The sequence below is a fragment of the Rhincodon typus genome, chromosome 29 (assembly GCF_021869965.1).
Source record: "Rhincodon typus isolate 14 chromosome 29, sRhiTyp1.1, whole genome shotgun sequence".
Taxonomy (NCBI): Eukaryota; Metazoa; Chordata; class Chondrichthyes; order Orectolobiformes; family Rhincodontidae; genus Rhincodon; species Rhincodon typus.
Genome location: NC_063360.1, coordinates 34233085 through 34255663, shown reverse-complemented (window position 1 = coordinate 34255663; position 22579 = coordinate 34233085). Strand labels below are relative to the sequence as shown.

At 46.4% G+C, this 22579-nt stretch overlaps 1 protein-coding gene across 1 annotated transcript; it reads left to right on the top strand.

Moving 5' to 3' along the window:
- Window positions 1–1162: 1162 nt before the first annotated feature.
- enc3 (ectodermal-neural cortex 3) lies at window positions 1163–20975 on the top strand. Its single transcript, XM_020522621.2, has 3 exons — window positions 1163–1646; window positions 12074–13881; window positions 19347–20975. Exon 2 carries the CDS (start codon window positions 12088–12090, stop codon window positions 13855–13857), a length of 1770 nt encoding a protein of 589 aa, XP_020378210.1. The 5' UTR covers window positions 1163–1646; window positions 12074–12087; the 3' UTR covers window positions 13858–13881; window positions 19347–20975.
- Window positions 20976–22579: the final 1604 nt, after the last annotated feature.

Here is a 22579-nt window from a genome sequence, read left to right as displayed (position 1 = left end):
AACTTTCTGTGCCACCTATCTGCCCATTCCACCAACATGTCAATGTCCATTCAACAATCCACACTGTACTGCTCACAGAAAAGTTAAGAAAGCTGTTTTTGCAGCGAGTTGGTGTGATTTGGAATGTGCTGCCTGAAAGGATGATTGAAACAGACACAAAGTAACTTTTATTTAATTGCACGGCAGCACAGAAATTTAAACATTGCTAAAAAGTTCACGCACGAGATGTGGGCGTCCCGAGCTGGGTCAGCATTTATTGCCCACCCCTGATTGTGCTGGAGAAGGTGGTGGTGAGCTCTCACTCTTGCACTCATTAGAATAGGGACTAAAGCTGGCACAGTGGCTCAGTGGTTAGCACTGCTGCCTCACAGCACCAGGGACCCAGGTTCAACTCCACCCTTAGGTGACTGTGTGGAGTTTGCACATTCTCCCTGTGTCTGTGTGGGGTTTCCTCCTGCAGATAAGGTGGATTGGCCATGCTAAATTGTCCATAGCAGCCAGGAGTGTGCAGGCTGGATAGATTTTCCTTGGGAAATGCAGTGTAACAGGGATAGAGTAGGGGGGGTGAGTCTGGGTTCAAAGCTCTGTCAGTGTGGACCCGATGGTTTGAATGGCCTGCTTCTACACTGTGGGGATTGTATGGAAGATCAGCAAATCTTCTTTGCAGTGATATAGAATGGAGATATGAAACAGAAATTCTTCTTTGCAATGTCTGGTAACTTACAGAAGGGAATTAGATTTTTTTTTCAAAAAAAGTAAACATGTGGGACAAATAAGCAAAGAGCAGTGGAAGTTAATTAGAAATCCTTTCCAAAAGAACAGACACACCATGGGCTGAATGGCAACCTTGGGTGGAGTAAGATTCTAAGCACCGTCTGATTTTCCTGCATCGGTTATAATCTTTTGAAAGATGAAAACTGACGAAGTTTACACTAGAATAACAGGGAATTGTGAAACAAAAAAGACGGGGAATTCTAAACCAATGCTGTGCAACTGAATGCCAAGAGCAGGAAGTACCTGTTCAGTTTTGAGATAGGTCAGATTACCTCTTCAAACCATCCCTTCCTGAAAGATTTCTGCTTCCCAATTTGCGAAGACTCACGTCACTCAAAAGAAATGTAGCTCTGCATTTGAGACCAGGACAAGGAATGGGGCTTTGTGAGGATTTAGAGAGCTGTGAGCTTTACAGAGATGGTTTTGGGTGAAGGGAGGCGGGTGTGCAGGTGAATTTCACACCTTGGATTCTGTTCATTTCGCCTCTTTGAGGTTTCTGAAATTAACCAGAGGCTTTTGTTCGACAGTGAGGAGGTCCGCTAGGGCTGGATTCGGGCTCCTCCCACTGGGTGTGGAATAAAGTTACCGAGTCCTCAGCAGATTAGGGCAAGCACTGACTTGTAAGGATCGAGTCCTGAGAGCTTGTGCACGCTGGAGAGAGAGAGAGAGAGAGGAAGGTGAAGAAAAACCATGAGTGTCTGATCAAAGAGGTAGCGAGAACTTTGCAGTCAAAGTTTGAGGGTAAACCTCGCCTCTTTTCCCTATCTCCCTCAATAAAAGAAGACCTAGCTATCATCTTTCCATTGTCTGGCAGGAGTGATCTGTTCAAAAGAATAAAGCAACTCAGCGCTGGTTTCTCCCGGGCCCGAGGGGTAAGTTCATCAAGGCTGAGATTTAGAAAGTTGCAATAGACACTGACCCTCAAAAAGTTATAATATTTCATTGTGCTTTTTCTCGTCTTTTCGCTTCATTGAGTGACAAAAGGTTTGCAGCCAAGCTCGACTGTTTCTTTATCCCTAACAATTTATTTACAAATTTTCATTGCTTGAGATTTATAATAAAACCGTTTTCAGGGCAATGTGAGTGTGTGCAACATTTAATCCTCTGCAGCTACTTTTCGGTGCTTTCAATCTTAATTTGCTGCAGTTATAAATTAATGCAGCAACATCTCCGGCCAGTTTTACAGTGAATGCATGCATTAAATTATGGGGAATACCAGGGTGTATTTTCTTCTTAAATTGGACGATTTGGAGATTTGTATTCCACGATGATATCCATTAATTGTCTGTTGCAAGTTGATTGAGGTTGACATATGAATACCTTCAAGTACTGTGGTTAATGGCCTTTTTCTTTCCCTGGCCCTGCACTACAGACCTGATTTTGCGTTAAACCATAGGACAATTAATGGAGTTATGAATGCAGCCTTTATAAACTGCGATGATATTCCCTCGAGTCTGCAGGGTTGAGGGGTGAACTAATTGAGGTGCTTAAAAAAATGTTACAAGGGATTAGACCGAGTCCATTCAGAGAAGCTGAATTTTTGTTTCAGTCTGATGCTGGAATTGAGAACAAAGGAGGCAATAATAATATTTGAAATGAGAGCCAGCCCTTCGAGGGTTAAATCTTCACAAAAAGGGCGATGGAAATGTGGAATTCTGCAAAACGCTGTCGACGCTGTCACTTGAAATTCTTTGCAACAGACTGAGATCAGCCCTTGTTTAATTTAAAAAGAAACAGAAAGTAGGGTAGGGGAGGTTCTTGTGGCACAGTGGTAGTGTCCCTACCTCTGGGCTAGAAGACCTGGGTTCAGGTCCCACCTGCTCCAGAGATATCCATGCACCCCCCAGATGAGGCATTGAAAATACTTAAGAATAAGGCACTGACAAAAATCAACAGGTCTGGCAGCATCTGTGGAGAAAAGGATAGAGTTAATGTTTGCAGTCCAATACTGTATGCCTCATTGAAGCATTTTTTTTAAAAGTAATGATATTAAAGAACTGTCACTGGAGTGCAATTTTTGAAGTCGCTGTTGTAGGAGACAAAGCGGGATGCACAGCAAGCTCCCACTAATGACAATGCAGATAACCTGGTGTTTTGTCAGTGATGATGTTTGAGGGGTAAAATATAACTTGGGACACCAGGGAGAATGGCCCCTTCTCTTCTTTGAAGGACTGCCATGTGACACACCCATGGGAGCCTTCTTTTAATGCCTCAGTTGAAAGGTGGTACTGCTGGGAGTGTGGCACCCCCACAGCACTGCGCTGTAAATGATGTTAGCCTACATTCCGTAGCCCAGAGTGCGTGCTGAGCCTACAAATTGCTGCATAAGCCCAGTCCTCTGAGCTAAATGCAAGTGAGGTACAAATCATCCACAGTTAAATTAAATGGTAGCACAAACATGGGAGGAGGGGGTGGGGAGGGTGGGGCTGGGGTGAATGACTACCACCTGCCACGATTGGGGCACGTCTTCTTTTTCTCCCCCTGATCTTTTCTAGCTGTATTGCTGTGTACAGCGCACGCTGCCAGGTTTACAAGTGGACACATGTGGTCCTGGGCTCTGCTGGCAATGTTATGGTGTGGTTTCTGTATCTGTGAAAGCTGTATCTCCTGCACTGTCTGTATCGCCATGGGTAGGCAGTGCCCAAGTGTACAGGGTATATGTTCCATACTGGAGAGAGAGAGCAGCTTGTTATCCAACAGCTACTCTCTTGTAATAGAAGAACACAATAGGATGTGTTGAGTTGCATGCTGAATATGGTAGTGGTGTTTCTATGTGGTGCTGTCTATTGTTCTGAGAAATTGTAACCGTGTGCTCCATCTGGTCAAAATTAATGCCTAGACCGTGTTTGCACATGCACAGTGCTGAGTGCCTTTTGCTATCACAAGAATTTCCGCCCTAAGTTACAGCCAATAAAGTGTTTGTTGATGTGTAGCTGCTCACTTAAATAATAGGAACCAGTTTCTGCTTTGCAAGATCTCACAATTAGCAAAGCAACTGATAATCTCCTCTTGAGTGTAGATTGGGGGAAAAGTGCAGGGTGATTTTGAATTTCAGTAACAGGGTACAACGCAACTTTTTCCTTTGACTTCAATGGAATGTAAAAGCTTGGGTGGGTGCTTCAGCCAAATTAATTACCATTTTTAGTATGGAAGGGCAAAATGCTTTGGCACAGGCTTGGAGGGCCGAAGGGCCTGTTCCAGTGCAATATTGTTCTTTATTCTTTGTTCTGATGTCCATTTTCTCATGCAGAGTCAAAAATTACTCCCTTTGCAGGACACTGCCAGCTCTCCTTCAGATGATACTGTGAAATCCTGCTGGAGTTTCCTTTGTTTAAAATCCCTAAATCTCAGAATGGTTACAGTGCCAAAGGAGACCCTTTGGCCCATTGTGTATGTGCTGGTTCTCTGGAACAGCAGTCGCCACTCCCTTTGCCTTTGTCGGCCGTCCTGAGAATTTTTCTGTGTGGATAATTATCCATTTCTTTTTGAAGGCCACAATTGGACCAGTCTCCATCACACTCTCTCAGGCAATGCATTCCAAATCCTAACCACCCACTCTGTAAGGGTTAGGGGAGACAAAGATTCCTCATGTCTCCTTTGATTCCTCACTTTAAATTGTTATCCTCTCATTTCCAACACTGGGAACAATTTTCATGGCGGGGTTGAGTATATTATAATGTTTTGATGTGTTTTAAGATGCTCTGTTTCAGGTCAGTCTTTTCCTTTTATTTTCTTCTGAAGCTGGTGATTCATCTTCCTAACCTCAGTTGTTTGGCCACCTTTCAAATACAGTCTTAGACGTTGACTGTCAGTATTGGCTGCTCAGGAAACTGAACAGTTGGAAGGAATTGACGAAAACTTTGTTGTTGCTTCGAGACAATGATGTCAGGTCCATAATGGTGTGTTTATATTTATCACGTACCACAATCTGACTCAAACCAGATCCCGTATGATTGCCAAGTCTACATATCTGTACTGTGCAGAAGTTAGGGGATTGTTTACATTGGGTTTGTGTGTGTGTGTGTGTGTTGGGGGGCGGGGATGGTCTGTGTGTGTGTCTGTGTTGGGGGGAGTTGTCTGTGTGTGTGTCTGTGAGTGTGTGTGTGTCTGTGTGTGTGTGTGTTTGGGGGGGGGTATGTGTGTGTGTGTGTGTGTGTGTGTGTGTGTGTATGGGAGGCTGCAGGAATGAGTTTTTATCTTCACCCCCATGACAATCCAGATTACCAAGGCTATGTCACTTCCGGATTCCATCCTCTATGTAGCATTCCTTTCTAATCCCCTTCAACTCATTCAGTTTCTTGTCTTGACCCTCCTTTAACGCATGCAACGTTCACTAAGTGTTTCCTTCCTGTCCTATTTCTCCTCTTTTTAACATTTATTTTTGAAATCGTACAAGATTTGGATGCTAATATAGTGGCCAGTATCCCAGAGGCTAGGACTGTGTTCTCTGGAGTTTGGAAGAATGAGGGGGACCTTTAAAGAAACGTACAGAATTCCAAAAGGCTAAACACAGGAAGGATGTTCCTGATGACCAGGGAGTCCAGAGCTAGCAATCACAGTGTAATGGATACAGGGTAAGCCATTTAGGACTGAGATGAGGAGCAATGTCTTCACCCAGAGAGTGGGGAGCCTATGGAATTCTCTGCCACAGAAAGCGGTTGAGACCAGAACATTGAATGTTTTTGAGCAGAAGTTAGATACAATTCTTGGGAGCTAAAGGGTTCAAAGAAAACAGGAACAGGATACTGAGTTGGATGAGCAACCATGATCATGGTGAATGATCAAGCAGGTTCGAAGGGCTGAATGGCCTACTCCTGCTCCTATTTTCTATGTTTTTAAGGCTGAAACTGATGGTCCAAGAATTTGATGCTACCACTAAAGCAGGATTGGGGTGGTAGGAAGGAGAGACATGAATGCAAATAAAATAAATCTGGAATAAAAGATCCAAATCCACAATGGTGATCATGGAACTACATTAAAAACCCATCCGGTGCACTAAAGCCCTCAAGGAAAGGAAGTCTGGTTCCCTTACCCGGTCTGGCCTGTATGTGACTCCAGACCCACGACAATATGGTTGACTCTTAACTGTTCTCTGGGATGATGTAGCAAATCTAAGAAGGCAGCTTGTCACCACCTCCAAGAGAAATTACACTTAGCCTTGGAACGCTGCTAATGTCCTGCAAATGAATAAGAAAAGAATGGAAGTGTGCTGTGACATTTTGTTAATTAGGTGCTATACAGATGCATTGCCTTCCAATGTGCAGCAAACAAACCATCAGCAGCCTCGTTTGTGTGTGTGTGCATGCACCTCTGTGTATCTGTGTGTGTGTATGCGTCCGTGTGTGTGTATGCGTCCGTGTGTGTGTATGCGTCCGTGTGTGTGTATGCGTCCGTGTGTGTGTATGCGTCTGTGTGTGTATCCATGTGTCTGTGTGTCCGTGTCCTCGTGTGTGTGTGTGTGTGTGTGTTTGTGTGTGAGAGAGAGAGGAAGAGTTCTGTAGTAGACTGCTGTCCCTATGTTTGATCCTCGCCCTAGGGCTCTCTGTGCTTCTGAAATCCCCTGTCCATCTGGGACGAGAATCTCTCTGTTGTGTAATTATATATAATTTCAGATGAATGCAGGAAATGAGTCTGAACCACTCACTGTTTCCTTACTCCCATTGACTTCAATCCTGCACACATGAAAAAGCATCTTTTAAATCTTCAAAGGGATTATTCCTGCCCCCACAAGGCCTGAGATAAAGGGATTCAGCCGCTTTAAAGACGAGAATTCCTTGCATGTTTCTTTCCTCCACAGTCCAAGGCAGCAATCATCTTCCTGTTTCCCCCTCCCCCTCTTTCTCTGTTCCTGCTCACTTTGTGCACAGTGATGGAGATCAGCCCCTGTCTTAGTTTCACTGCATTATGGGTTGCTCTGTCTTAGAATATTGACAGATTAGCTCAATGGGAAACTCTCTCTCTCTCTCTTGTCTCTCTCTTTCTGTTCCCCCGAGTCCCCATAGCTTCAAGCTCCAGTGCAGAGACTCAAGGCCATAATCTAGGCTGATGCTACAGGGCAAGGGCTAAAAATGACACAGCCCTAGAAAGGATTTATTTTTTATTTATTCATTCATGGGATGAGGGTGTCGCTGGCTAGACCAGCATTTATTGCCCATCCCTAATTGCCCAGAGGGCAGTTAAGAGTCAACCACATTGCTGTGGGTCTGGAGTCACATGTAGGCCAGACCAGGTAAGGATGGCAGTTTCCTTCCCTAAAGGACATTAGTGAACCAGATAGGTTTTTCCTGACAATTGACAATGGATTCATGGTTCATCGTTCCACTCTTAATGCCAGATTTTTTTTTATTAAATTCAATTTCCACATCTATCGCAGCAGAATTGAAACCTGGGTCACCAGAATATTAACTGGGTCTCTGGGTTAACAGTCCAGTGATAATACCACGAGACCATCACCTCCCCTGTGTTGTCTTTAGATTAGGAGCACTCCTGGGAAAAACCTTGTGATATTGTATCCAGCAGCACTGACACTGGGCCACAGATGGAGAAGTTGGGAAAGGTGACCAAAAGCTTGGTTGGAGGTGGCATGGTGGCTCTGCTAGTCACATCACCAAGGATTCTGGGTTCAATTCCACATTCGGACAACTGTCTATGCGGAGTTTGCACATTCTCCCCATGTCTGCGTGGGTTTGTTCTGGTTTCCTCCCACAGTCCAAACGTGAGCAGTTTAGGGTGGATTGGCCATGCTAAATTGCTCATAGCGTCCAGGGATGTGCAGGTTAGGGTGGATTAGACATGGGAAATGCAAGGTTATTGGGTGGGACGGTGGGTCTGGATGGACTTCTCTTTGGAGGGTCAGTGTGGACTCGATGGGCCAAATGGCCATCTTCCACACTGTAGGGATTCTACGAAGGCAGGCTTTAAAGCGTGTTCTAGTGGAGATGTTTCGAAAGGAGATCCCAGGAAGGCGTGGCCACCAAAGGTAGAACGATTTTTGTTGAAGGTTGAAGGTGCACATGAAGCAGGGCCTTGTCTGCCTGACTGGTCCTTGAAGCAAGGCAGAACGCTTGCTTGTATGTCCTGCAGCAAGAACTCAATGACAGAGTCAGTTTATTTTTAAATTTAAAATATTGGGGTGGTGTCTTGTCCCAGAGCTACCGAAAGGTTCAGCCTGAGCAGGAAGTGCTCCTGCTGTTGGAGTATTGGAAACGCTTGTTGATGGTCAATTTCTGGGGACCATCTCCTGGACACATACTGTGTGCCCAAGGTGATTTGAAACCAGAGCTTCTGGTTCAGCAACCCATTGCCCCATGGCACCACCCAAGGCTAAAATTGGAGGAGTGTGGAGAATTGGACAAGGCTGTAGGGTTGAAGGAGGTTAGAGAAATGTGAACTACATAAGATGCTTTGATTTGAAAGTGATGTTAAACTGAGGCTCTGAAACAGTATGGTCCGACCAGCCCATGTAAGTCCTGTTTTATTTTACACTGTGACCCAAGAGAGTGAGTGTCTCTGTGTCCCACTGAACCCATTTGTACTGTATAACCTGGAGAAGGAATATAATTTCTGTTGCCCCAGTCCCATGAGATGTTTTGCTGTTCTAAAGGCACAATACCAATGCACTGGGTGGGTTAGCTCAGTTGGCTGGATGGCTGGTTTGTGTTGCTGGGTGATGCTGACAAAGTGGGTTCAGTTCCTGCACCAGCTGAGGTTATCATGAAGGACTCACCCTCAATCTTACCTCATGCCTGAGGTGTGGTGACCCTCAGGTTAAACTACCAGCAGTTATCTCTCTTTGAGAAAGTGGGACTGTGGCGGTTTTACCTTTATTTTTATATCAACACAAGTTTTAGTTGTTTGAAGAGGTGCAGAGGGGGTTCTTCCCAGGACACGGCCAACATTCCCTCCTAGAGCACTGCCTCAAAACACATCGGCCGGCCATCAATATGGGATCTTGCTGTGCACAAATTCCCTGGCATATTTGCCAACCTCACGGTGCCCACGGCAAAGGGAACATTTTCTCTTTTCCCGTCTGGGTGCTAGACTCCGTTCAACGGTTCATGTTTGGTAGGACCGTGAGCAATGGAAAAGAAATCGGCACAGCAAGATCCCATATTAATGGCCGGCTGACGTGGGCGGTGCCCTTTCAGGGAACGTTTACTGTGTCCCAGGAAGTACTCTTCTGCCTTCTTCAAATAGTGGAAACTTGAATTTGATTTTGTATCACAGGTTAACACAGTGAATGATCCCAGAGGACTGAGGTGTAGGAATGGGTCACAATTCCACTTTGGAGAGTGAACTCCTGTTGGGGGTGCAGATGTTGGATGAGATCTGATCGAACGGAGTTTCCCTGTGGGACAGACAATGTGCCGTGAAACGGGCATGCCCCACCCTACATCTACGATCGAAAACAGAGATCAGCCACTGGACTTATTGAGCACTTGCTTCCTACGTCTGGGGGTGGAACAGAGGACAAGGTGTTGAGCCCAGTTTGTCTGGACGTGGTTTATCATGGCCAACTGCTGCTTGGTTGGAATAAGCTCTGGTCTCGATGATTTTAAAGAGGAAAATCTATTTTTTTCTCTTGGAGTTGGAATGTGGGCATGTGTTCTCCATGTTGACAACTGGCAGTGAGGTGTGATTACAGGGCTCTGAAATAAGTACTGTCTGCCTCATAACAGTGTTCAGCCCCACAGCGCACATCCCTGGAATGTTAAATGCACAGTTTTGTGGAACATAACTGCACAATCAGCAATGTAGCCTTTAATCAGCCAGTTCTGGTGGCTACGTAGTGAGTGTATCTTGAGGCTACCATTCTCCTGTTCCTCAAATGGTCATCATCCAGCAGCCAGGACCTTCCTGTCATCTTCACATCACTGTGGTTAGACTTTGTCTCAACTTCACTGGTTCAGTAATCAAATTCTTGCCCCTCCCTGGTTCAGTAATGTCCAACAAGAATTCCACTCTCTAATTCTGCCCTCTACATTTCCTCACTTATTGACACAGCGATCCTCTCTGCTGTCCAAACCCCGATTCTTCACCTCACTGGATGTGTTGATGATTTGTTGTCCTCTGTAGCATCTTGCCACGATTCTTTAAAGCCACTTTATTTTGAGGGTACTAAGCTGCAGAATTGTTATGGCCCATAAGGAGGTCATTCAACCCATCGCATCTCCACCTGTTCTCTAAGCATTTATGACTATGCCATTGTCCCACCTTTTTCCCCGTACCTTTGCACATTGGATGATGATTTAAATAGAAACAGGGAAGGAAATCTGCCACCCTTACCTGGTCTGACCACTATGTGATTCCAGTCCCAAAGCAATGGGGTTGACAGATAGCTGCCCTCTGAAATTGCTTAACAAATCACTCAGATCAAGGGTAATTAGGGATGGCAACAAATGCTGGCCTTGCCAGTGATGCCCACATCCCATAAAAGGGGGAAAGGAACTATTTAAATCTGACCCCTATCGTTGGACCACATAAATGATTGACAAACTGCTCTGTACAACCCTATCGCCAGCTTCAATTAATTATTTATGCTTGAGGCTTTTTTTTGAGAGGATCTAATATCAGAAGATTTTCACGAATAACAAGCTCATGAATCTGGTCTGCCAACTCTTCTACAGAGTTTGTGTGCTCGTGTTAAGCAAGACTTTACAGCAGAAAGCTCATTCACTGAAAATTGTCACAGAGTCATACATCACAGAAACAGACCCTTCGGTCCAACCAGTCCATGCCGACCATAATCCCAAACTAAACCAGTCCCACCTGCCTGCATTTGGCCCATATCCCTCCAAACATTTCTTATTCATGTACTTATCTAAATGTCTTTAAACTCTGTAACTATATCCGCATCCACCACTTGCTCTGGAAGTTCATTCCACACACAAACCACTCTCTGTTAAAAAGAAAATCATCCCTCGTGTGTTCTTAAAATCTTTTTCCTCTCACCTTAAAAATATACCCGTTATTCTTGAAACCCCCACCCTAGGGAAAACACACCTGCCATTCACCTTATCTGTATCCCTCATGATTTTATAAACCTTTGAGGTCACCCCTCAACCTCTCAAGCTCCAGTGAGAAAAGTCCCAGCTTATCCAGCCTCTCCTTATAACTGAAACCCTCCATTCCCGGCAACATCCTGGTAAATCTGTTCTGAATCCCCTCCAGCTGAATAATATCCTTTCCTATAAGAAAGTATTCTGAAACTTCTTATTTCCGAGCAAGAAAGCCTTGAAGACAATTGACTTCCTCACTGATGTTGAAATGGGACACTCATTTGATAATTTGTAATTTGTTTATGGCATGCAGGTGTCTCTAGTTAGACCAACATTTTTTTCCCATCAGTAACTGCCCTTGAAGTTGCCGATGACCTAGGGTCCTGGTGGTCTAGGTAAACCCAGTGCTGCTTGAGAAGGAGTTCCAGGATTTGGCCCCATGAATTTGAAGGAACACTGATATATTTCCAAGTCAGGATGGTGTGTGACTTGGAGGGGAGTGTTCCCATGTATCTGCTGTCCTTGCCCTTCCAAGTGGAAGTGTTCATGGATTTGGAAGATGCTGTCTAAGAACCTTCTGGTGAATTTCTGCAGTGCATCTTGTAGATGGTACACACTGCTGCTACTGAGTGTCAGTGGTGGAGGGAGTGAATGCTTGTGGATGTGGTGCCAATCAAGCGGCTGCTTTGTCCTGGATGGTGTCAAGCCTCTTGAGTGTTGTTGGGGCTGCACCCATCCAGGCAAGTGGGGAGTATTCCATCACACACCTGACTTGCACCTGGTACATGATGGACAGGTTTTGCGGAGTCAGGAAGTGAATTACATGCTGCAGTTTTCCCAGTCTCTGACCTGCTCCTGTAGCCACAGTAATTGTATGGCTGGAACCAGTTCAGTTTCTGGTCAATAGGGTGTAGATAGTAGGGGGTATTCAGTGAAGGAGATACTGTTTCTAGTGGCAATGATTGATCATATTTCTTTTCTGAACAGAGACTGGAAAGTGAGATAACAAGGTGTAGAGCTGGATGAACACAGCAGGTGAAGCAGCATCAGAGGTGCAGGAAAGCTGACATTTTGGGTCTGGACCTTTCTTCAGAAAGGGTCTGAAGAAGGGTCCAGACCTGAAACGTCAGCTTTCGTGCTCCTCTGATGCTGCTTGGCCTGCTGTGTTCATCCAGCTCCACACCTTGTTATCTCAGATTCTCTAGCATCAGCAGCTCCTACTACCTCTGACTGGAAAGTGAGATTTTTTTTTTTTCTCCCCCCTGTCTGATTTGCATGTCCATGTTTTTGTGTCTCAACAGAACCTTCCCACACGATGTCCGTCACCGTTCACGAGAACCGGAAATCACGTTCCAGCTCTGGCTCCATGAACATCCAGCTGTTCCACAAGCCATCGCACGCAGACAGCCTGCTGACCCACCTCAACCTCCTGAGGAGGCGTCACCTCTTCACCGACGTGACCCTCCGCGCGGGGAACCGCTCCTTCCCCTGCCACCGTGTGGTGCTGGCCTCCTGCAGCCGCTACTTCGAGGCCATGTTCGCTGGCGGCCTGAAGGAGAGCCACGACAGCGAGGTCAACTTCCACGACTCCCTGCACCCCGAGGTGCTGGAGTTGCTCCTCGACTACGCCTACTCGTCCCGTGTGCTGATCAACGAGGAGAACGCCGAGTCCCTGCTGGAGGCCAGCGACATGCTGCAGTTCCATGATATCCGGGACGCCTCAGCGGAGTTTCTGGAGAAGAATCTGCACCCCATGAACTGCCTGGGCATGATGCTGCTCTCTGATGCCCACCAGTGCGAACAGCTCTACGAGCTCTCCTGGCAGGCCTGCCTGGCCTACTTTGCAGTGCTGTACAGGACGGAAGACTTCCTGAACCTGCCCAAGGACAAGCTGGTTGAGCTGATCCTGAGCGAGGAGCTGGAGGTGGAGGACGAGAGCCTGGTCTACGAGGCGGTGATGGGCTGGGTGAAGCATGACTTGAGGAGGCGGAGGGACGACCTGCCGGAACTCCTGCGCTGCGTGCGCTTGGCCTTGCTCCCGGAGTCTTACCTGTACCAGAGCGTGCTAGGGGAGGAGCTGGTGGCCAGCCACCAGACTGGCAAGGGGGTGGTTGAGGAAGCCATCTGCTGCAAGATGCGGATCCTGCAGAACGACGGCGTGGTCACCCTCCTGTGTGCCAGGCCTCGCAAGGTCAACCACGATGTGCTGCTGCTGGGCGGCCAGACCTTTGTGTGCGACAAGGTGTACGCCATCGACCAGAAGGCCAAGACCGTGATCCCCAAGACCAACATTCCCAGCCCCCGCAAGGAGTGCAGTGCCTGTGCCATCGGCTGTAAAGTGTACGTGACTGGCGGCAGGGGCTCCGAAAACGGGGTCTCCAAAGATGTCTGGGTGTATGACACCCTCCACGACGAGTGGACCAAAGCTGCCCCCATGCTCCTGGCACGTTATGGGCACGGCTCGGCAGAGCTGGACCAGTGCCTGTACGCCATCGGCGGGCACACAGCCGTCAGCGTCTCCTTCCCGGCCTCGCCCTCCGTCTCCCTCAAACAGGTCGAGCACTACGACCCCCAGGCCAACAAGTGGACCCTGGTCGCCCCCCTCCGCGAGGGGGTCAGCAACGCCGCGGTTGTGGGCTCCAGGCTGAAGCTCTTCGTCTTCGGCGGCACCAGCGTCAACCGTGAGAAGCTGCCCAAGGTGCAGTGCTTCCACCCCGGGGAGAACCGCTGGACTGTGCCTGCTCACTGCCCACAGCCCTGGCGCTACACCTCAGCATCTGTGGTGGGCGACCACATTATCGTCATCGGCGGCGACACGGAATTCTCTGCCAGCTCTGCGTACCGCTTCAACAGTGAGACTTACCAATGGTCAAAGTTCGGTGACATGACTGCGCGGAGGGTCAGCTGCCATTCGGTGGCATCCGGTAACCGCCTGTACGTGGTTGGAGGGTACTTTGGTGCGCAAATGTGCAAGACCCTAGACTGTTACGATTCGTCAACAGGCACGTGGAGTAACATCACCACCGTGCCCTACTCGCTCATTCCAACTGCCTTCGTTAGTACGTGGAAATATCTCTCTGTCTAGCTCAACCATAGCTTCGAGCCTGAGGTAAGCTTCTTCCCCACCCGCGACAGAAACAGAAATTGCAGGAGAAACTCAGCAGGTCTGGCAGCATCTGAGGAGAGAAAGCAGAACCAATGAGAATTGTTCGGACCGAAAGTTACTGGACTCGGAACGTGATTCTCTCTCCAGACCTGCTGGGTTTCTCCAGCAATCCCTGGTTTTTGTTTCGGATTTCCAGCGCCCGCACTTCTTTTGGTTTCTTCCTTCCGTATGTGTCATGTTGAAGTAATGGAGGCGAGGTTTCTCAGCTTCCCCTTCCTTTCAGAAGCGAATTCTGTCTTCTTTCAAAATCCAGTTTCTCTTCCACCTCCCCAGCCCCGACCTCCAACCATATGTGTGGGCTGGTTAAATGATGCAGTAGCTGATTTTGATATGGCTCCATCCTGATGGACAACCTCAGTTGGACAGAAGGACGTCGCTTGGTCTAAATTTGAGATGGAATTTCATACCTGCCCCCCTGCACACCGAAAGATGCTGCCGGTGTCACATACACTAACCGTGCCCAGGAACTCCCTTTTTAAAAACAGTGGGTAGGAACAGCGAATAAAGAGAGACCTTCACAGCTGAGGTTCAGGGGTAGGCTATTTGGCCCTTTGAGCCTGCTCTGCAACTCAATATGATCATGACTGATCATCTAACTCAGTCCCCTCAGTTCCCACTTTCTGCCTTGTATCTTTTGATCACTTTTGTCCTAAGAATTATATCTAGCTCCTACTTGAAAACATTCAATGTTTTAGCCTCAACTGCTTTCTCTGACAGAGAATTCCATACTCTCTGGGTGAAGTCATTTCTCCTTAGCTCAATCCTATATGACCTAACGTGTATCCTTAGACTGTAACCCCTGGTTCTGGACTCCCTGGTCATCAGGAACATCCTGTGTTTACCTTATCTAGTCCTGTTAGAATTTTATAGGTTTCTACGAGATCTCCCCCACCTCGTTTTTCTGAACTTCCAGTGGATATAGTCCTAACCAGGGGAGGTGGTAGGTGCAGATATGACAGCTATGTTTAAGAGACATTTAGACAGATAAATGAACAGTGAGGGAATAGAGGGATATTGACCTTGTTCAGGTAGATGGAATTAGATTAGAATGGTCGGTGCAGACATGGTGGGCTGAAGGGCCTGTTCCTGTGCTGTGTACTGTTCGATGTTCTAACTGATCCAGTCTGTCTTTGTATGTCAGTGCTGTCACCGCAGGAATCGGTCTGATCAGGTCAATCTTGAGCTCATTAGCTTTTTGTTTTGGGCAGGAGTCACTGGATCATTTCTTAAAAGCAGTGATTCCATGTGCTTATGGTTTAATTTCTCTCATTCACACAGAAGGAAGGGAAGCTGATATTTTTGCACTCAAGGCAGTGGGTCTTTATGTCTTGTTTTTAACAAGGTCTGTTTTTGGTACTTGGACAATATTTATCATTTGTTTGCAGGTTGCCTTTTTGTTGCCTTTGAGATTAAATTTCAGAGTAACCAGTAGACCCAGGCTGAAGGCGACGATGATTTCCCCTTCCCGGAAACAATGAATGAATCCATTGTATCTTTTTAAGCAACAATCAAACAGCTTTCACAGTCATTATTCAGCAGTTACCATGAAGCTTGAACCTGTGATCTCTGTGCTGTTGCCCCAGTAATCCAATCGATTGGCCATTGAGCACTCCCGGGTCAGCCTTGTCACAGAGGGTTACACTCCAAAGAGATGACTCTCTCTAAATATGGGGTTGTGTGGTGATTTGATCTGGAGATCATCAAACACTCACTCTTAGACAATGAGGAGATATTTTGTGGACTGTCTTGAATTACTCGTTATGTTTTGGCTATGGGTGGTCCCTGAGAATCTTGGTTAAATGAGAGGTTATTGACCTGCGATATGACTATCTCTGAATCTTACTTTTATCTCCTCCCGGGCCAAGAGAAATGGGAGGGTCACGGCTCTAAAAGGAGCTGGTTAAAAAAGTACCACACAGACACTGGGATTTCAAAATGTCACTGTGTCTTAAAGCTGAACAGCCAGACAGAAGTTAATGCTTGAAGTCTGTTAAACAGATTGTCCAGTTGTTTACTCTTTTACCAACTGTACATATTTCCATATTTACAACGCATTCATATCCAGCAGCAACTTCTTCCAACGTGTATCATTTCTAAAACAAAGACTCTCTCCATCGCTTGCCCTCGGTCTCTGTCTATACAGTAAATGTTGGGAGGGACAGATCTAAAGTGTAAAGCCATTGTCTGGTGGGGGAGATCAAGAGGTGAAGGCTGATTTCTGAAATTTCCAGTGAACTGGGACTGATGTAATATTCCTTGTTCCTGTCTCACATTGTCCATATCTAACCAGGCCAACAGAGGGATCTCATTCACTCGAGCAAACTTTCTGTGCATGAACTGTTCTGAAAGTGGAAGATAATCATTTTAATGTTGATCCAAGTTTTAAAAGTAACTTTCCTTTAAGGGTCACAGAAACTGCAGAGTATGAAGTGAGCAGTCGATGAGGTTATAAACTAGGGATAAATTCTGTCCCTTGGAATGGGCAAAGTGGGAGGCCTCATTAACTTTGGCTGAGCCATCGATGGAACACTCCTGGGGAATCCGATGGGCCAAATGGCATCCTTCCATGCTGCAATGTCTCTGATTCCAGACTGGCTCAGTCTGAAGCCAGTTCACATGTGGCGAACATTCCCCACCCTGTTGTCTGTAGCAACCTGAGCTGGTTTTGCAAAGTCAGGAGGAATTCTCCTCCCTATTCCCCATCCAGCATAAACAGTTCTCAGCTTATAGGCTGCTGAATGATTCATGGCTGGAGTGGGGTCTGAATTGGGCCCTTAATTTGCGGAATCCGATGAGTGTTTTCACGTGACCCTACGCAGCAGGTGTCCAAGTGGGGCAAAAAGAGGAAACACATGGGGTCATGATTGAAACTCCCACTTTCTTTCATGGCAAGGCACTGAAAACTCTACCTCACAATCTGTTGGAATTTTCCTTGTTTCCATGGTAATTAAGAGCAGGATTTGTTGCCCATTCCTAATTGCCCTTGGACTGAGTGGCTTTCAACAGCATTCGAAAGTGAGCCTTATTGTTGTGGGTCTGCGGTCGCATGCTGGCAAATTTCCTTCCCTAAAGAATGCGGGTGAAGCAGGTAGAAGGGATTTCTTTAGGGCAGTCAGTGATCATCGAATGAATGGCTTTCAGTTCCAGATTTATTAATTGGATTGTAAAATCTAACAGCTGCTGTGGTGGGATTTGAACTCTTATCATCATTAGCCTGGGCCTCTGGATTATTGGCCTGGTGGCAGTAACACTATGCCACCTCCCCAGCCCCCCCAGCCATGTGCCCATCTCCCTTTATAGAGGTTCTCAGTGAGACTAGGCCCGTGAGACTTGTTGTGAGTAGTTAGAGCTGGATTCCGCCAATCTTGATTTTGAGCAGGCTGCACATAGTGTCAAAACATTTAGTAGCTGCTCTGTGTATCAATGGAATGTAAAAATGAGTATTATTTTGGTCAATGCAGAGTGTTGCTGTGGCAACCGGAAGCCTGTGGCCTAGTTACTCAATTTAGACAGGGACCAGTCTCGTTGAAACCTGAACTCTGGGAGATCTGGTGTGTCAATGCCACTAGAATCCTGTTGTCAGCACATCCTTAGGGGTCAAAGATCAGAAAGATTGGTGTCCGATTACAAGCATAACCAGCTGTTAATAGGAACCAGCAGCCAGCTCCTGCAACAAGGGAGTGGGACAGGGAGAGAAAACAGAAGATTCTGGAAATATTTGGCAAACATGTGCAGAGAGAAAAGCGAGGTTAATTACTGCAGTTTGATATTCTTTCATCAGAAATGGGAGAAAAGTTAGAGAGACTTAACAGGTTTTTAAGGAAGAAACAGAGGCCAGAACTGGGGGGAAGAGCAAAATTGGGAGGGCCCATAATCGAATAGGAAACAGGAGAGATTAAATGACAAAAAATGATGATGGTACAAGGGGATAAAAGTGGGTTGCAAATAAACAAGTGAAGGTGCAAACAACAGATCTGGAGGAATTGTAAATGGCATCAGCAATAGAACCTGAAACTAAAACAAAGAAATGCAGATTCTGGAGATCTGAAACAAAAACAGAACTTGGTGGGGAAACTCAGTAGGCCTGGACAGCGAGAAAGCAGAGTTAATATTTTGAGTCCAGTGACACTTCTTCAGAACCTGCTTCCTCTCCTGCTGAGTTTATCCAGCAATTTCTGTTTTTGTAGCAGCAGAATCATGACCAGAGTGTGCCTGGGGACACAGAGTCTGTTCTGAAATTGTTGAGTTTGGAGTTAAAGTCTGACAGAGAAACTATGTTGTTTTGTGTAGTGTTGAATTGCCTGCTGACCCCTGTTTTGGGGATGCTTATGTAATGCAAGTTGTTGTTGTTGTAGCAGTGGCAGCTCAAACCAACAAGGCATATATTCCCATAGCTATGGGTCCCTCACTATGCCTCTGTCGCTGTCTGGGCCACAAGCTGGTTTTAATCCGGCCATCGTTTCAGTTTAAGCAAGCAAAGAACTAACTGGACTGTGAGTTTCCTGAGTGTCGGTGACTAACCAGCTGCTTCACTAGTGTCCACTTTTCTTTTAAACTAGGGTGGGGGAATAAAACCCACTATCCCACCCCACCCAGCCAGGCTCTCACATCGTTAGGGGTCAGGGATCACCACGAGCAGTGTCAGATTACAAGGATAATGGCTGCTAATAGTAACCAGCAGTGAGTTCCCAGAAACCCACTGGGATTAATGTCATAACTAACCCTTTTTGAAGTTGTATCATTTGTGAGACAGCAGAGGTTCATCAGGGTGGCCCATCGCCTCCTCTAGAGATCTTGGAATGGGCAACAAATTGGTGAACTTGTCATCGACTCTCATTGCAATAAATTTCTTCTTCACAAAGCAGCTGTGCAAGTTCTGCATCAATCCTCCTCTGGGAAGTGATTGGTCTCCCTGAATCTGATCCCCTTTCTCGCTCTCGGTCTCTCTCTCTCTCGCCCTCTCCTGCTCTCTCTCTCTCTCCCCAAATCGGCCATTTTAATCGAATGTTCACATTTATTCCCATTTAGCTGTGTTGCTTAATGTGCATTGCCCTCCAACCCCACAGCAGTGAGGGTTTGCTGCACTTTCAGAGATGAGTTGTTAAACCCTGATTGCTTGCTTGATTGTAAACTCACCATAACAATATCAGACCATACAACTGCTCCCTCATTAGACAGAGGTTGAACCTGAGGGCCACCATGCCTCTGGCGAGGGGAGAGGTTGAGAAGGAGAGTTACCTCTCTCATGGTATCCTCAGCCAGTAGTGTGGGAATTGAACCTGTACAGATCTGTGTCACAACCGAGCTCCTCAGGAATGGGTGAAAAATAGAAAGGGGGTTGCTGTATGACCTTGAGAATCCTGTCTGTTAAAATGAACTTGACCACTTCTCGTTATTGTTTGACTTAGGTTCGATGGATTATCTGTCGTTGTTAAAAGGCAAAGAGCATTGAAGAACGTTAGCTGGCACAGCCGTGTTCGCTCGATGTTGTCCTGACACTGGAAGGAATTGGGCCAAAGAGGACTGAGCTGCACCCTCTCGCTGACTGTCGGTGCCTGAGGTCAGCACCATTGTCAAAATTCAGCAGACCACACCATGTGTATTTTGGTGCTCCAGCTGTTTATGACAAACAGACCTCTCGAGGGTTTTGGACTTCACCTCTCTTAGACTTCACGCCTGTCTGATGTTTGTCTTGTTTATCATTTTTAAGACACAATATTTGCCTGTTCAGCAAAGACTGTCGCTATGGTAACCGGCTGAGGAACCGCATTTAAGCTGGTGATGTCAGGTTCTGATACCATGCCCCTTCCCCACCAAGGAGGACCAGGGCAGTGGGTGCATGGAGACACCATCATCTCCAGCTCACCAACCATCGCAGCCCAGAAATGTATCAGCCATCGCTTCACACTTACTGGGGGTCACCATTCCAGAACGTTCTACACTGAGAGTGTCCGTTCATTGAACAGGCTGTGATGTATCACCACGCGTCTGGAATTGGACAATAAACATGGGCCATGCTAATGAAGCCCATTTCCCGAGGACTGGAACAAATTCCTTCTTCACTCAGACCTGTGACCATTTCCGACTTCCTTCTCTCCTATAATCCACAGACTTTGAAAACCCAAACTTGGCATTATCCGATTGGGCCCAAACTCTGGTTTCACTCTGACACGTCCTATCCCATATTCTTTAGTTCGGTCACCATTCTATCCTAGATTGGAGCAGAATTTCCCCCTTGTTGCTGTGATTCTGTTAACCCAGATTGGGGGAGCTGACCCCTCTCCCGTATCTATGTAGTTTTGCACATTCTGTTTTCCCACTTCATGATTTTGTAATTTGGTGACTTGTTCTCTGCATTTATTTCTGTGATGGGTGGGTTTCTGAGTCTTCAGAGAGCACCCAATGTCTTTTTTTTAACAGTGTTATCTTGTCTCGATGTCTTGGTGTGAACAGACTGGTTTTCTTCACCTGACTAAACTGTTGTTGCGAGAACAAAAAGTCTGTGGTTCTGAATTAGTTAGTTTTAATTGTTGAGCACTGGAGCCCAATCTCATGGGAAAGATAATAGCAACAGGAACTTCCTTTCTCCAGTTTGCCAGTGGAAGCCTTGGAAACCATCAGATCCAGGGTGAGAGGGTTTCTGTTGTAGTTGAAAAGCCTCCAGAAATTCACCATTTAACTCTCCCAATGATTCACCAGATAAATGTGCAGCCTCCAGATCCAAGGGAGATACCTGGGAAGATAAAAGTGCTCTGCTCTTTGCCTGGGCGTCTCCTGGCTTAGGCCCCACCATCAGCTTTTATTGCCTTTTGGGGTGGGCGGTGGGATAAAATGTCCTGCTACAAAAGGGACATCTGCTGGTGCCAGGGGCAGGACTTGCATTGGTTGTGATGACCACCGTAGTGGAATAGCCGGCTGTCCACACTCCAGTTGTGGAAGGTCTCTAGAACTGAACTGGATCCTGTCAAACGGACCAGTTGGTTGACAAAGTAAATTCACCATAGCCCCACTGTGTCATTAGAGAGAGAGAGAGAGAGGTGACTGGTGGAGGTTTAACCTGAGGGTCACCACACCTCAGGTGAGGGGTGAAGTGACTGTCCTGGGTAATAGAAGCCAGTACAGGAATTGAACTCATGCTGTTGGCATTGCTCTGTATTGCAAACCAGCCATCCAGCCAGCTGAGCTAACCAATCCACTCCAATTGAGTTGCAACAATATAGTTGTTACAGTCAAGTTCATTGACTCGGCGAGGTTAGCTGCCTGTGTTCCTGTCACTTGTGTTCCTCTGGGGTTTAGGATCGTTGGAGTAACTAGTTTTCACAACTTAATTAAGCCTCCAGTTGTTCCCTGTGTGCACTGACAAATTATTGTTAATGACACAAACTGCTTCTTTGAACAATTTGAGAGGGTCTACACCTGAAATGTTAACTTCCTTGCTCCCGAGCATTCCGAGCGTTTTGCATTTTTGTCGCATTCTGGTCGTTTGCACGGCCCCAATTTATTTTTGACCATCCATATCTTCGGATGGCATGGCCTGAAGTCATTGGTGGTCTAGTGGTGTCATCACTGTGCCAGCAGATCAGATCCCCCCCAGCTAATGTGGCTTCAGGTACCACCAAGAAACTTGATGGGATTTAAATTCAATCAATTTTTTTTTTGGAAAGCCCGGAACTGAAAATTGCTCTGTACCGTGGTGGCTGTGAGCTGTCATCGTTTTATTGTTAAAAACGTGTCTTGCTTTCACTAATGCTCTTGTAGGGAAGGAAATCTGCCATCCTTACCTGGTCTGGCCGACGTCTGACTCCAGTCTCATGACAATGGGGTTCACTCTTAACTCCCCCTGAAATGGTCCAGTGAGTCACTCAGATCAAGGGTAATTAGGGACTGGCAACAAACGCTGGCTTTGTCAGTGGTGCCCACATCCCTTGAAAGGGAGAGAACAAAATCTATTGCCTGCATTTAAATCTGCTCCCTTTCGTCACACCAAATAAATGATTAGCAAACTGATTTGTACACCTCTCCCTTGAGCTTCAATTAATTATTTCTGCTTGAGGCTTTTTTCTTTTGAGAGGATTTAATATTTGATTCAAATCCAGAGGATTTTCACAAATAACGCTCAAGAAATCACAGGCGCATGAATCCAGTCCAACAACTTTATATAGAGAGTCTGAGCTTGTGTTAACATAGAAAATAGGTGCAGGTGTAGGCCATTCAGCCCTTCGAGTCTACACTACCATTCAATATGATCGTGGCTGATCATGCAATCTCAGTATCCCATTTCCGCTTTCCCTCCATACCCCTTGATCCCTTTAGCCACAAGGGCCATGTCCAGCTCCCTCTTGAATATATCTAACAAACTGGCCCCAACAGCCTCCTCTGGGAGAGAATTCCACAGGTTCACAACTCTGAGTGAAGGAATTCTTCCTCATCACGATCCTCCATTAAGTAAGAGTCAACAGCAGAAAGTTCACTCGCTGAAAATTGTCCTTGAAATATTCTGAAACTTAGGTCCCAGCCTTTTTGAAACCCACCTCTTTGACTAAGCTTCACATCTTTATGTGGTTCAGTGTCAAATTGCATCTGGCACTCCACTCCTGTGATGCACTTGAGGGTCCCTTTACTATGACAAATGGTGCTACAT